Here is a 15,328-nt window from a genome sequence, read left to right as displayed (position 1 = left end):
TGTGGTCCAATTTCTCCTGTTACCCTTGGGAAAAAAAAAATTGCGGGCTAAAACATCATTTTGTGGAAAGAAAAAATGATTTTTTAATTTTCACAATGCTACATTCTAAACTTTAGTGAAACAATTGGGGGTTAAAAGTGCTCACCACACATCTAGATAAGTTCCTTAGGGGGTCTTCTTTCCAAAATGGGGTCACTTGTGGGGGGTTTCCACTGTTAAGGCACGTCAGGGGCTCTCCAAATGCGACATGGCGTCCGATCTCAATTCCAGCCAATTTTGCATTGAAAAGTCAAATGGCACTCCTTCCCTTCCGAGCTCTGCCATGCGCTCAAACAGAGGTTTATCCCCATATATGAAGTATCGACGTACTCAGGACAAATTGCACAACAACTTTTGGGGTCCAATTTATCCTTTTACCCTTGGGAAAATAAAAAATTTGGGGCAAAAAATAATTTTTTGTGAAAATTAATTAAAAATTTTTTTTTACGGCTCTACATTATAAACTTCTGTGAAGCACTTGGAGGTTCAAAGTGCTCACCACACATCTAGATTAGTTCCTTAGGGGGTCTACTTTCCAAAATGGTGTCACCTGTGGGGGTTTCCACTGTTTAGGCACATCAGGGGCTCTCCAATCGTGACATGGGCTCCGATCTCAATTCCAGCAAATCTTGCATTGAAAAGTCAAATAGCGCTCGTTCCCTTCCGAGCTCTGCCATGTGCCCAAACAGTGGTTTACCCCCACATATGGGGTATCGGCGTACTCAGGACAAATTGTACAACGACTTTTGTGGTCCAATTTCTCCTGTTACCCTTGGTAAAATGAAACAAATTGGACCTGAAGTAAAAATTTTGTGAAAAAAAAGTTAAATGTTCAATTTTTTTAAACATTCAAAAAATTCCTGTGAAGCACCTGAAGGGTTAATAAACTTTTTGAATGTGGTTTTGAGTACCTTGAGGGGTGCAGTTTTTAGAATGGTGTCACTTTTGGGCATTTTCTGTCATATAGACCCCTCAAAGTCACTTCAAGTGTGAGGTGGTCCGTAAAAAAATGGTTTTGCAAATTTTGTTGCAAAAATGAGAAATCGCTGGTCAACTTTTAACCCTTATAACGTCCTAACAAAAAAAAATTATGTTTCCAAAATTGTGCTGATGTAAAGCAGACATGTGGGAAATGTTGTTTATTAACTATATTATGTGATATAACTCTCTAATTTAAGGGCATAAAAACTAAGAGTTTGAAAATTGCTAAATTTTCACAATTTCCGACAAATTTTTGTTTTTTTCACAAATAAATGCAAGTCATATCGAAGAAGTTTTACCACTATCATGAAGTACAATATGTCACGAGAAAACAGTGTCAGAATCACCAGGATCCGTTGAAGCGTTTCGGAGTTATAACCTCATAAAGTGACAGTGGTCAGAATTGTAAAAATTGGCCCTGTCACTTAGGTGAAAACAGCCTTTGGGGTGAAGGGGTTAAATCTTCGGGCGGCGCTGTCCGCCGCCAAGACCAGGCTCCCCCCACCCCCGGCCCCCGCTCTAATACTCACCTCTCCTGGTTCCTGCGGCAGCTGCAGCGTCTTCAGCGCCCTCTGACTCTGCGACGTCTCAGGGCAGAGGGCGCGATGACGTCATCACTGTGCGCGCCGCTCAGCCTCTCTGTCCTGAGCGTTGCAGAGCTGGAGAGACGCTGACTGCACCGGACCTGCGCTAGGAACGGGAGAGGTGAGGATTTTTTTTTTTTTCTTTATATCTGACTCTGGGGGCAATGCTGGAGACACTGGGGCAATACTGGAGACCATGGGGCAGATTGCTGGACACACCGGGGCAATACTGGAGACCATGGGGCAGATTGCTGGACACACTGGGGCAATACTGGAGACCATGGGGCAGAATGCTGGACACACTGGGGCAATACAGGAGACCATGGGGCAGATTGCTGGACACACTGGGGCAATACTGGAGACCCTGGGGCAGATTTCTGGACATACTGGGGCAATGCTGGAGACCCTGGGGCAGATTTCTGGACACTGGGGCAGATTGCTGGACACGCTGGGGCAATGCTGTGCACGCTGGGGCAGATTGCTGTGCACGTTGGGGCAGATTGCTGTGCACGCTGGGGCAGATTGCTGTGCACGCTGGGGCAGATTGCTGTGCACGCTGGGGCAGATTGCTGTGCACGCTGGGGCAGATTGCTGTGCACGCTGGGGCAGATTGCTGTGCACACTGGGGGCAATGCTGGAGACCCTGGGGCAGATTTCTGGACACACTGGGGCAATGCTGGACACTGGGGCAGATTGCTGGACACTGGGGCAGATTGCTGGACACACTGGGGGCAATGCTGGACACACTGGGGCAATGCTGGACACACTGGGGCAATACTGGAGACCCTGGGACAGATTTCTGGACACATTGAGGCAATGCTGGAGACCCTGGGGCAGATTTCTGGACACACTGGGGCAGATTTCTGGATATACTGGGGCAATGCTGGAGACCCTGGGGCAGATTTCTGGACACTGGGGCAATACTGGACACTGGGGCAGATTGCTGGACACGCTGGGGCAATGCTGGACACTGTGGCAGATTGCTGTGCACACTGGGGCAGATTGCTGTGCACACTGGGGCAATGCTGGAGACCCTGGGGCAGATTTCTGGACATACTGGGGCAATGCTGGACACTGGGGCAGATTGCTGGACACACTGGGGGTAATATGCTGGACACACTGGGGCAATGCTGGACAACATGGGGGTAATATGCTGGACACACTGGGGGCAGGACTTGAGGCATGGGCAGAATGTAGATACGGGGCATGATTGGAGACACGGGGCAGGATTGGATCATGGGGCAGGATTGGATGATGGGGCAGGACGGATACGATGGAGGCTGGTGGGGCAGGATGGGGAGATCATATGGGGTAGAATGGATACTCATGAGGGCAGGATGCGAGAACATATGGCTGGAGCCAGGAATGAGATAAACGGGGCCAGGATGGGGAATATTATTACCATAGGGGGTAATTAAGGGATATTATTACTGCAGTGATGTATTTATTTTATTTTTTGAGTATACTGTTTTAAATGAGGGGGCGGTCCTGTTACTGTGCAGAGTGACACTATGTCACCTTTTTTTCTTCATGTGGTGTAATGTAGAAGTTGTGAAAAATTAAGTAATGTGTTCTGCAAGCGGAGCTCGAGATAACTGTGTTATTTCCTGCAGAAACGAGTCCTGGCTGGAAGGAATGATGGCGGTCTGTGCTGGATGAAAGATGAAGGACTTCACCTAGAGACGTCACTGGTGAGTCAGTGTTACCTATACACTGACACTATACACTGTATACTATATACAGAGCTCCTGTGTACAATGTCACCAGTGATCACTGTATTACCTCTACACAGACACTGCATACTAAGTACAGATCTCCTTTGAATACTGGCACTTATGGTGATAGTATTGTTTTTTTTTTTTTATTACTTATCAGTATTGTAGTATTCAGTCACTATGTGGTGGTAATATGTGGTCTGGAAATGGTGCGGTGGTATTTGTCCCTTGTATGTAGTATTATTCGGTCACTATGTGGTCTGGTCATGGTGTGGTGGTATTAAAGGGAACCTGTCACCTGAATTTGGCGGGACTGGTTTTGGGTCATATGGGCGGAGTTTTCGGGTGTTTGATTCACCCTTTCCTTACCCGCTGGCTGCATGCTGGCTGCAATATTGGATTGATGTTCATTCTCTGTCCTCCATAGTACACGCCTGCGCAAAGCAATCTTCCCCTGTGCAGGCGTGTACTATGGAGGACAGAGAATGAACATCAATCCAATATTGCAGCCAGCATGCAGCCAGCGGGTAAGGAAAGGGTGAATCAAACACCCGAAAACTCCGCCCATATGACCCAAAACCAGTCCCGCCAAATGCAGGTGACAGGTTCCCTTTAAGTCACAGGTTTGGCATGTGGGGGTGACACCATTAGGCCCTGTTTAAGTTCTACAAAACAGGAAAACCATTTTTGGTAACCTTTGTGTGTATTGAGCCGGGGGAGGGGGCGCCAAACTCGGGAACAGCCCTGGGCAGCAAAAGCTCTAGCTACGCCTCTGAGCCTAGATACACCTCTGGTCCCAGGATGGGACATCAGCGTATAGTGACAGATTGCTGATGTGATACTCTCCAATGTTTCTGCACTGCAGCGCATTGGATCAGCGTCTAACAGGCAGCTCGAGCTCTTAGCAGGCACTGACAAGCTATCTCACCTGAAGGACCCCGTGGCCATCTTGCAGCCGTGTTCACCATGGAGACCGTCGACACAACTTAATCGCATCACGTTGTCCTGATGGAAAAACACAGGGAGCTCACTCCATGTGCAATCTCCTGGATGTCACTATCACTATTGACAGTGGCATCAGAGGGGTTGAACGCTAGGACCAATCGTGAGCATTGCTTCAGGGTGTCAGCTATGACACAGAGCAGACACACGCACCCGATCGCTCAGCGTGAGCCCCTGCCATCGTGGCGCCGTTCATGTACTGATCTGTGGGAATTCAGTGCCATCTATGTACGGCGCATGTCAGGAACGGGCTAAAAATGAGATTCATACAAATCCCTGAGCGCCATAGACTGCAATGACGGCTTCCGGTAATGAGAACCTGTCAGTAGGATCGACCCTCCCAAGTCGTCTATATGGCATAGGGCATAGGAAGCTGAATAACATGATAACTGCGGTCTCCCACTGGTAACTCACCCTATTATAGGAGACTGATTCTCAGGAAGATCTATGTCTGGCCCGTAGATCTTAACAGCTCATTTACATATAGGACAATGAGGATTCTCTGGAATAAGACATCCAGGTCTCATGTTATTCAGCGTCCTGTCACCTACATGCCAGATAGACGGCTTAGGGGGGCTGATCCTACTGACAGTTTCTCTTTAAGTGAACCTTTTTTTTGGGGGGGGGGGAAGTGTCCGGTCTGTTCAGGTGGGCACACAAATATTGCACACCACACTTCTCTGCCCACCTGAGAAAAAAGACTTTCAGAAAATAAACACTGAGTTCACTAGAGCGGTGTGTGACTGGGAGCTCCTGCAGGCAGAGAGTCAGTGTGAGCAGGACCTTAGCACATCAGTGTGAGCAGGACCTTAGCACATCAATGTGAGCAGGACCTTAGCACATCACTATAGACGCTGCCGGCGGTCACCTCACACCGTGCACCCGGCAGCAGCTCAGGCCTGCAGCAGCCGCATACACAGGATAGCACGGCAGAGGACTACACTTCCCAGCAGCAGTAGCACGTCCCGCTCTCTCTCGCACGGACCCAGACGGCCGGTGGGGGAGTGTTCCTGGCCTGTGATGTGAGCGGCCAATCCCAGCATGCCGCACAGCCCGCGCTCCCCGCTACCGAGCCCGGGGCCGCTGCGCTGAGCTGTGGTGACAGCACCCGCCCGCTGACCGCGGTAGCAGCCAGGTGCAGGCTGACCGGAGACGGGGCGTCTATAGTGTAAGATGGTTTGTTCCGCACTGGGGACCAGGGCAGCCGACTAGTGTGTGGGGGACACGGAGACGGTCACGGCGCGTGTCTCCTGCCGCAGGATCGCCTTTACGCTTCAGACACCTGCCCGGGGCTGAGCAGCCATTCAGCCGAGCCCGCCCGGTACAAGATACAGAGGTTTCACGTCCCTTTGTACCTTGCTTTGTCGCTCCTTGACCCGGCCGATCTCCCTATAAAAGTGGTTCGGTCCAGACGGTATTTAAGGGCGCTGCAGGGCCGCTGGTGGCTCAGAGCTGCTCTGGGTCGTAGGGAGGGTCGTTGTCGGGGCAGGTAACGGTAGAGCAGGTGGGGGCGGCGGAGACAAGGTGAAGAGGAGGCGGCCTGAGGTGGGAGGCCTCGGCGGTGCGAGCGCTGTAGGATGCGGCCCGGGGAAGGCGCCATCTCCTGAGGAGGGAGATAAACAAGCCTTTAACTCTTCATGCTCCAGCGCTGCAGTCACTGGGGGCCTGTCACCGCTGCCCTCGGCGCAGCATCCTCTTCATGTGCGGGCAGAAGATGTCGCTGGGCACACAGGCCCGCCCCGCCGCCGCTCGGAGGTGGTGAGAGATGCTCAATAACCCGAGCCTGGGGCCCATAAGGTCAGCATGCCAGGCTGCCCCGTGGTGGTCATTGGTGGGCCCCAATCAGTGAGGTGGTGACTGGGATGCTCTGCAGGCCTTCTCCCACCAAGCGTGTGGGGTGGCGGGTAACCACTAGTTGAGCCACCATTGCCATCCAGATGTAATGTGTAGCTGCCATGTCTGATGCCGGGTGGAATGACTGTATGTTTATTTCATGCAGGATGGGGTCCTACTGATACCACCCTTGTTGGGCCCAGTGAAGGCTGGCACTGAGGTTGCCATCATGTCCCATACTTGTTACTGAGAAGACAAGTGCGACGCTGACCTAAGCATCATGATCTCCATGATTACGGAACAATTACAAAAACAAAGTCTGGAGGACCTGAAATGCAAATCGTTCAGTATAAGTCTGGTAAGGGCTTCCAAGCGTGGCGAGTTGGGTGGTTTTGTTATGCTGAGTCTGTATGTTGTGGGCCTACCAGCTAGACGTCGTGCCCGTCAGTGCATCGGGAGGACTGACAAGGGAACGTTCACGGACCTGGTGGTAAGGTGCCACAAACTTGGAATTCTCAAGGAAGCAGTGATCTTCCATGTGAAGGTTATTGATCCATACTATTTAGTAACGCCTTTTACATATACGTAGGAAAAACGGATGTGGTCTGTCATCCATGTGTCAATAAATAACACAAAAAAATGTAATCGTTGCGCTAGGCATCCTTCACTGTGCACCATTTAAAGTCTGAGTGAAATGATGAGATGAAGGCCTCCTTCAGTGGCTTTTCATTTGTAAAGTTTCTTTGCAAGTTTTGGTTGTGGGAACAAAATTATATATACTATTTTTTTTTTTTTTTTAATAATAATAATAAAATTATACATTTTTTCCCTATGCCCTCTGTAAATATTTTTGGGTGCCTCTGTATTGATGGCATATTATTAGGCTCTCTGTGTCTGGGCATTTCACTATCGGCATCCTGACTGTTCGCTGTTTCAAAGTGCCCCAGCACTTCGGCAAGCGGCATCATTGCTTTTACCTGCGTGACACACTTGGTAGCCACTGGGCTGGGTATTGTCGGCTCCTCTTATTCAAATAAAAGGCCGTAAATACATATTGAGCCCAGAAAAGCAATTTAATAAAAAAAAAAAATAAGCCCAAAACAGAGAAAATGTAAAAGGGGTGTGTATTATTAATTGTTATAGCGCCATTTATTCCATGGTGCTTTACATGTGAGGAGGGGTATACATAATAAAAACAAGTACAATAATCTTAAACAATACAAGTCATAACTGGTACAGGAGGAGAGAGGACCCTGCCCGCGAGGGCTCACAATCTACAAGGGATGGGTGAGGATACAGAAGGCGAGGGTAGTCGCTGGTCATGCAGCGGTTTGGTCGATCGGTGATTACTGCAGGTTATAGGCTTGTCGGAAGAGGTGGGTCTTCAGGCTCTTTTTGAAGGTTTTGATGGTAGGTGAGAGTCTAATATGTTGTGGTAGAGGGTTCCAGAGTAGGGGTGATGCGCGAGAGAAATCTTGTATACGATTGTGGGAAGAGGAGATAAGAGGGGAGTAGAGAAGGAGATCTTGTGAGGATCGGAGGTTGCGTGTAGGTAAGTACTGGGAGACGACGTCACAGATGGCTTTGTACGTCATGGTTAGGTTTTTGTACTGGAGTCTCTGGGCAACGGGGAGCCAGTGAGGGGAGAAGCTGGGGAATAGCGGGGGGACAGGTGGATTAGGCGAGCAGCAGAGTTTAGAGTAGATTGGAGGGGTGCGAAAGTGTTTGAGTGGAGGCCACAGAGCAGTAGGTTGCAGTAGACAAGGCGAGAGATGATGAGGGAATGGACTAGGGTTTTTGCAGATTCTTGGTTGAGGAATGAACGGATTCGTGAAATATTTTTGAGTTGAAGTCTGCAGGAAGTGGAAAGGGCTTGGATATGTGGTTTGAAGGAGAGATCAGCGTCAAGGATTACCCTGAGGCTGCGAGCTTGTGGGACTGGGGAGAGTGGGCAGCCATTTACTGTAATGGAAAGGTTCGTTGGGGGGGGTCGCGTGAGATGGGGGAAAGATGATGAATTCTGTTTTGTCCATGTTAAGTTTCAGAAATCTAGCGGAGAAGGATGAAATAGTGGACAGACATTGAGGGATTCTGGTTAGTACGGAGGTGATATCTGGTCCAGAGATGTAGATCTGTGTGTCATCAGCATAGAGATGATACTGAAAGCCATGAGATTCTATGAGCTGTCCCAGGCCAAAGGTGTAAATGGAGAAGAGCAGGGGCCCTAGGACTGAACCTTGTGGGTCTCCGACAGATGGGGGGCGAGGTGAGGAGGTGGTGTGTGAGTGGGAGACGCTGAATGTCCGGTCTGTTGGGTATGATGAGATCCAGGATAGGGCCAAGTCTGTGATGCCAAGGGATGAGAGGATCTGTAATAATAGGGAATGGTCCACTGTGTCAAAGGCAGCCGACAGGTCCAGGAGGAGGAGGAGGACAGAGTACTGTCGCTTGCTCTTGGTGGTTAAGAGGTCATTGGTGACCTTAGTTAGGGCAGTTTCAGTGGAGTGGTGTGGCCAGAAGCCAGATTGTAAGCGGTCGAAGAGGGAGCAAGAAGAGAGATGGGAGGACAGTTCAAGGTAGACGTGTTGTTCCAGTAGCTTGGAGGCATAGGGAAAAAGTGATATAGCGCGATAGCTAGATACAGAGGATCAGTCAAGAGAGGGCTTTTTGAGGATAGGTGTGATGGAGGCATGTTCAAAGCTTGAGCGGAAAACACCAGTTGTTAGTGATAGGTTGAAGAGATGGGTTAGGGTTGAGATGAAGACTGTGGTGAGGTTTGGGATGAAGTGGGATGGGATCAGGTCAAGTGCACAGGTGGTGAGATGTGATCTTGAGAGTAGAGTGGAGAGTCGATCTTCTGTAATGGTGGAGAAGTTGGTTTTGGAGGTGGAGGGCTGGGAAGTCGGGAGGAAGGGCTCTGGGGGTTGTTGACCAAAACTGTCTCTGATGTTATCAATCTTCTGCTTGAAAAATGAGGCAAAGTCTTCAGCTGAGATGAGTGGGGAGGGAGGAGGTGCTGGGGGACAGAGGAGAGAGTTGAAGGTGTTGAATAACTGTTTAGGGTTGTGAGACAGGGAGGAGATGAGATATTAGACTTCCCACCTCTGCTTGCTGTTTCATCTGCTGCAATAGATTCTTATGGTATAACTTCCCATGCTTGCTGTCTGCTGTGTCATCATCTGCTTTACCATCTAGAAAGCTATTTTAATCTGTCTGCTAATTCATTGGTAAAATTCATTTGGTGCATTGTACTTAAAACTCACTGTTGCATATCAACGACTGGGATCAGTGTAGATCTTATCTGGTGGAAGGTGTCAAAATAGGTGTTGCCAGGCTGAATGTCTTTGATCATCTAAAAAAAACAAAAATCCCTGGTGTGCTGGCCCCAGCTGCCAAATTATCCTCAACCAGTTCCCACAATCCTTCTCTTCTGACCCAGCAGTCTGGACTATAAATTTAGAACCATCCTTAGGGGTGCACACATGTGTGGGGTGCACGCGTCCCAGAAGCAAAGCGTCACGGAGCTAAGTGTCGTGATACAGCAGTTATTCTATGGCATTTAGTCAGGGCAGGAGTCAGGTAACCCACACTCTGCACTCCCCTCTATCCATGTGCTTTATTCCTATCCTCCTATGTTCCCTTGCAATCCACTTTCACCGCCCAATCCCCCCTCCTTCACGACTCATATACATGAGCTCCTCACTCCTTCCCTCTCCCATGTACAGCTCCCATGCACTTCTCACCTTTCTGAAAAACCTCAGCCCATCTTGCCCAAACTCTCTGCACAAAAAACTTCATACAATTCCAAAAACGACCTGCTTGTTATCTTCCTACTTCTACTGATTTCAGGGGACATCTCCCCCAACCCCGGTCCACTATCCACCAACCTCAACCCATACCCTACCTCACATAGAAACCTTAATAATCTTACTAATATTACTTGCACTCCTTCATCTCCTTTTAATTGTGCCCTTTGGAATCCACGGTCTGTATGCAACAAGCTTCCTTTCCTACACAATTACTTTCTGAAAAACTCTGAATCTGCTGGCCCTCACGGAAACCTGGATTCAGGATTCTGACACGGTCTCTCCTGCTGCCATTTCCCATGGTGGCTTACAATTCTCACATTCCCCGAGACTAACAAACAGACATGGTGGTGGAGTTGGCATACTTCTCTCCCCACAATGCACCTTCCAGGTCACCCCCCCAGCTCCATCACTCTCATTCCCTTCTTTTGAGGTCCACACCATCAGGCTCTTTCGTCCCCTCTCCCTCAGAGTAGCGGTCATATACCGGCCCCCAGGCTCACCCACCCACTTCCTCGACCATTTCTCTGCCTGGCTGCCGCACTTCATGTCCTCAGAACCACCAACCCTTATCCTGGGAGACTTCAACATCCCCATAAACAGCCCCACTTCCACATCTGCATCCCAGCTTCTATCACTAACCACTTCTCTAGGCCTCACAGCTCTCAACCTCTGAGACATACAAGGACGGTAACACCCTTGACCTGGTCTTCGCCCGGCTCTGCTCAATCTCCTACCTAGATAACTCGCCGCTTCCCCTCTGACCACACTCTCCTTCACACTCACAAATCCTCGCCCACCCCAGCACACTCCTACCTACCGCATATTCAGAAATCTACATGCCATTAACCCTCATACACTTTCAGACTCCCTACACTCATCATTGTCCCCAATCTCCTCTTTTTCCTGATCTGGCTGTACATCACTTCAATGACACTCTTAGAAGCACCTTTGACAAAGTAGCGCCCCTCACCCTCAGAACTTCCAAACACAGAGTGAAACAGCCCTGCATTTCCCCTGGCTCACTCTCCACATTCAATCCCATCACAGAAGAAGTCGTCTCCAAGCTCCTCTCTTCTTCTTGTCCGACTACATGCACCACTGACCCCATTCCCTCACACCTCCAGTCTCTCTCTCCAGCCATCACAACTCGTCTAACTACAATCTTTAATCTCTCCCTCTCCTCTGGCATTTTCCCCTCCTCTTTCAAACACTATCATTACTCCATTATTAAAGAAACCTGCTATTGACCCATCCTGCTCAAATAACTACAGTCCAGTCTCCAATCTCCCCTTCATCTCTAAACTCTTGGAGCGCCTGATATACTTCCGCCTTACCCGTTACCTCTCCACTCACTCCCTCCTAGACCGTTCAGTCTGGTTTCCGCCCCCTACATTCGACTGAAACTGCACTCATCAAAGTCACCAATGACCTGACAGCAAAACGTACGGTAACTGTGACCACTCTGCTCATTCTTCTTGACATTTCTGCAGCTTTCACCACTGTTGACCACCCTCTTCTACTCTCTAGGCTCCAGTCACTAGGCATTAGGGGCACTGCTCTCTCCTGGTTCTCTTCCTACCTTTCTGACCGCTCCTCTTCCTCTCACTGTCGGGGTACCTCAGGGCTCAGTCCATGGCCCCCTTCTCTTCTCCCTCTACATGGCCCCAATTGGACAGACCATCAGCAGATTTGGCTTTCAGTATAATCTTTATGCTGATGATACACGTCATCCCCTGACCTTACCCCAGCTGTACTACAGAACGCCACTGACTGTCTGCAGTCTCCAACATCATGTTTGCTCTCTATCTGAAACTCAACCTCTCCAAAACTGAACTTCTTCTGCTCCCGCCATCTACTAACCTCCCTAAATCTGACATTTCCCTCTCCGTGGGTGGCACCATAATAACACCCCGGCGCGCTGTCTGGGTGTTATGTTTGACTCTGATCTCTCCTTCACATCCCATATACAATCTCTTGCCCGCTCGTGCTGCTTACACCTAAAGAAAATCTCTAGAATCCGCCCTTTTCTCACCATGGAAACAAAACCCTCGCTGTCGCCCTGATCCACTCCCATCTGGACTACTGTAATGCTCTATTACCGTATATACTCGAGTATAAGCCGACCCGAGTATAAGCCGACCCCCCTAATTTTGCCACAAAAAACTGGGAAAACTTATTGACTCGAGTATAAGCCTAGGGTGGAAATGCAGCAACTACCGGTGAATTTCAAAAATAAAAATAGATCATTATTTCCCCATAGCTGTGCCATATAGTGCTCTGCACCGTTCATATTTCCCCATAGGTGTGAACCATATAGTGCTCTGCACCGTTCATTGTGCCCCCTAGCTGTGCCATATACGGTGCTCTGCACCGTTCATTGTGCCCCATAGATGTGCCATATATGGTGCTCTGCACCGTTCACTGTGCCCCATAGCTGTGCCATATACGGTGCTCTGCACCGTTCACTGTGCCCCATAGCTGTGCCATATACGGTGCTCTGCACCGTTCACTGTGCCCCATAGCTGTGCTGTGCCATATACGGTGCTCTGCACCGTTCACTGTGCCCCATAGCTGTGCTGTGCCATATACGGTGCTCTGCACCGTTCACTGTGCCCCATAGCTGTGCCATATACGGTGCTCTGCACCGTTCACTGTGCCCCATAGCTGTGCCATATACGGTGCTCTGCACCGTTCACTGTGCCCCATAGCTGTGCTGTGCCATATACGGTGCTCTGCACCGTTCACTGTGCCCCATAGCTGTGCTGTGCCATATCCGGTGCTCTGCACCGTTCACTGTGCCCCATAGCTGTGCTGTGCCATATCCGGTGCTCTGCACCGTTCACTGTGCCCCATAGCTGTGCTGTGCCATATACGGTGCTCTGCACCGTTCACTGTGCCCCATAGCTGTGCTGTGCCATATACGGTGCTCTGCACCGTTCACTGTGCCCCATAGCTGTGCTGTGCCATATACGGTGCTCTGCACCGTTCACTGTGCCCCATAGCTGTGCTGTGCCATATACGGTGCTCTGCACCGTTCACTGTGCCCCATAGCTGTGCTGTGCCATATCCGGTGCTCTGCACCGTTCACTGTACCCCATAGCTGTGCTGTGCCATATACGGTGCTCTGCACCGTTCACTGTGCCCCATAGCTGTGCTGTGCCATATACGGTGCTCTGCACCGTTCACTGTACCCCATAGCTGTGCTGTGCCATATACGGTGCTCTGCACCGTTCACTGTGCCCCATAGCTGTGCTGTGCCATATACGGTGCTCTGCACCGTTCACTGTACCCCATAGCTGTGCTGTGCCATATACGGTGCTCTGCACCGTTCACTGTGCCCCATAGCTGTGCTGTGCCATATACGGTGCTCTGCACCGTTCACTGTGCCCCATAGATGTTCCACATAAATTTGTGCCGCCGCTGCCGCAATAAAGAAAAAAAAACACATACTCACCTCCCTTGATTGCAGCTCCCGGCGTCTCGTTCCGGCGCCTCCATCTTCCCGGCGTCTCTGCTCTGACTGATCAGGCAGAAGGCGCCGCGCACACTATATGCGTCATCGCGCCCTCTGCCTGAACAGTCAGAGAGCAGAGACGCCGGGAAGATGGAGGCGCCGGCCGGGAAGATGGATCGGCGCCCGGCGGCTGGAACGAGGACAGGTGAATATGCTATACTCACCTAGTCCTGGCGATCCTCGCGCTGTCCCCTCCTGTCTTCGGCGCTGCAGCTTCTTTCTCTATCAGCGGTCACCGGCACCGCTGATTAGAGAAATGAATAAGCGGCTCCGCCTCTATGGGAGGTGGAGCCGCTTATTCATTTCTGTAATGAGCGGTCCCACGTGACCGCTGAAGAGAGGAAGAAACTGCAGCGCCGAAGCCCGTGGGACGGCAGGGACAGCGCGAGGATCGCTGGGACTAGGTAAGTATACCTCAGCGCCCTCACCCCCTCACCCGCCGACCCCACCGCTACCGTGACTCGAGTATAAGCCGAGGGGGGCACTTTCAGCCCAAAAATTTGGGCTGAAAATCTCGGCTTATACTCGAGTATATACGGTAATTGGCCTCCCCATCGCAACTTTCCCCTCTCCAGTCCATCCTTAATGCAGCAGCCAGGGTTGTCCATCTGGCTAATCGTTACTCGGAAGCGTCCGCTCTTCGCCAGTCATTGCACTGGCTGCCCATTCATTACAGGATACAATTCAAAGTACTTGTTCTCACCCACAAAGCTCTCCACAGTGCAGCACCCCCTTACATCTCCTCCCTCATTTCTGTCTATCAGCCTAACCGACAGCTGCGCTCTGCAAATGACTTTCGACTAACCTCTGCGCTAATCCGTACCTCCCGACTCCAAGACTTCTCCCGTGCTGCACCAATCCTCTGGAATGCTCTACCCCAAGATATTAGGACCATCCACAATTTGCATAGTTTTAGGCGCTGGCTCAAACACATTTGTTCAGAGCGGCCTACCACGGTCACTAATCAAACTCATTTTATGTTTGTGTGTGTGTGGCTCACTCACTATCCCCATCTATCCCCCACCCTCTGAAGATGGCTGGACCATCATTGTAAATACATCATTGTAAATACACACCTGTGCTTTGTATCTCCCCCATCTCATTGTAGATTGTAAGCTCTCACAAGCAGGGTCGTTTTATTTCGCTTCAATTATTGTATTGTTAACATTGTTACTTATGTCTGTTGTTTGATACTGTTAAAGGGACACTGTCACCTGAATTTGGAGGGAACAATCTTCAGCCATAGAGGCGGGGTTTTCGGGTGTTTGATTCACCCTTTCCTTACCCGCTGGCTGCATGCTGGCTGCAATATTGGATTGAAGGTCATTCTCTGTCCTCTGTAGTACATGCCTGCACAAGGCAATCGTGCCTTGCGCAGGCGTGTACTATGGAGGACAGAGAATGAACTTCAATCCAATATTGCAGCCAGCATGCAGCCAGCGGGTAAGGAAAGGGTGGATCAAAGACCCGAAAACCCCGCCTCTATGGCTGAAGATTGTTCCCTCCAAATTCAGGTGACAGTGTCCCTTTAAAGGGAACCTGTCACCCCGTTTTTTCAATATGAGCTAAAAATAGGGTTAAATAGGGCCTGAGCTGTGCATTACAATAGTGCCTTTATTGTCCCCAGAATCCCCACCTTTGCTGCCAAAATACCTTTAGTAAAATCGCCGTTTTCGCCTGTCAATTACGCTGGTCTGGTCAAATGGGCATTGTGAAATCACTGTTTCTCCCCCCACTCCTCGGCGTGTCTGACGTAAGTCGATCTGTGAATCGCACAGATTGCGCTTTTTTTTTTTTTTTTTTTTTTTTTTAAGTTACGCAGTGCATTCGGCTCTTGCGCCTGCGCAGTAT

The 15,328-nt window shown here is 50.0% G+C and overlaps 1 protein-coding gene across 8 annotated transcripts in view; it reads left to right on the top strand.

Annotated features, from left to right (window-relative positions):
• The first annotated feature begins 5,327 nt into the window (after positions 1–5,327).
• FAM53C (family with sequence similarity 53 member C) overlaps positions 5,328–15,328 on the top strand; it is a 59,179-nt gene continuing 49,178 nt past the window's right edge. For 2 of the 8 annotated variants that reach the window (XM_069764325.1, XM_069764320.1), the window contains exons 1-2: positions 5,770–6,118; positions 6,321–6,512. In XM_069764325.1, the coding sequence (XP_069620426.1) occupies positions 6,488–6,512 (25 nt within the window). In that variant the 5' untranslated portion in view covers positions 5,770–6,118; positions 6,321–6,487. Of the gene's footprint in view, positions 5,490–5,538; positions 5,643–5,769; positions 6,119–6,320; positions 6,513–15,328 lie in introns of those variants that run through there. The other 6 variants (XM_069764324.1, XM_069764321.1, XM_069764327.1 and 3 more) reach the window with 6 other exon arrangements.

Source organism: Ranitomeya imitator, chromosome 4 (genome assembly GCF_032444005.1).
Source record: "Ranitomeya imitator isolate aRanImi1 chromosome 4, aRanImi1.pri, whole genome shotgun sequence".
NCBI lineage: Eukaryota > Metazoa > Chordata > Amphibia > Anura > Dendrobatidae > Ranitomeya > Ranitomeya imitator.
Note: the sequence above shows the minus strand (reverse complement) of the source record. Positions and strands in the feature narration are given on the sequence as shown.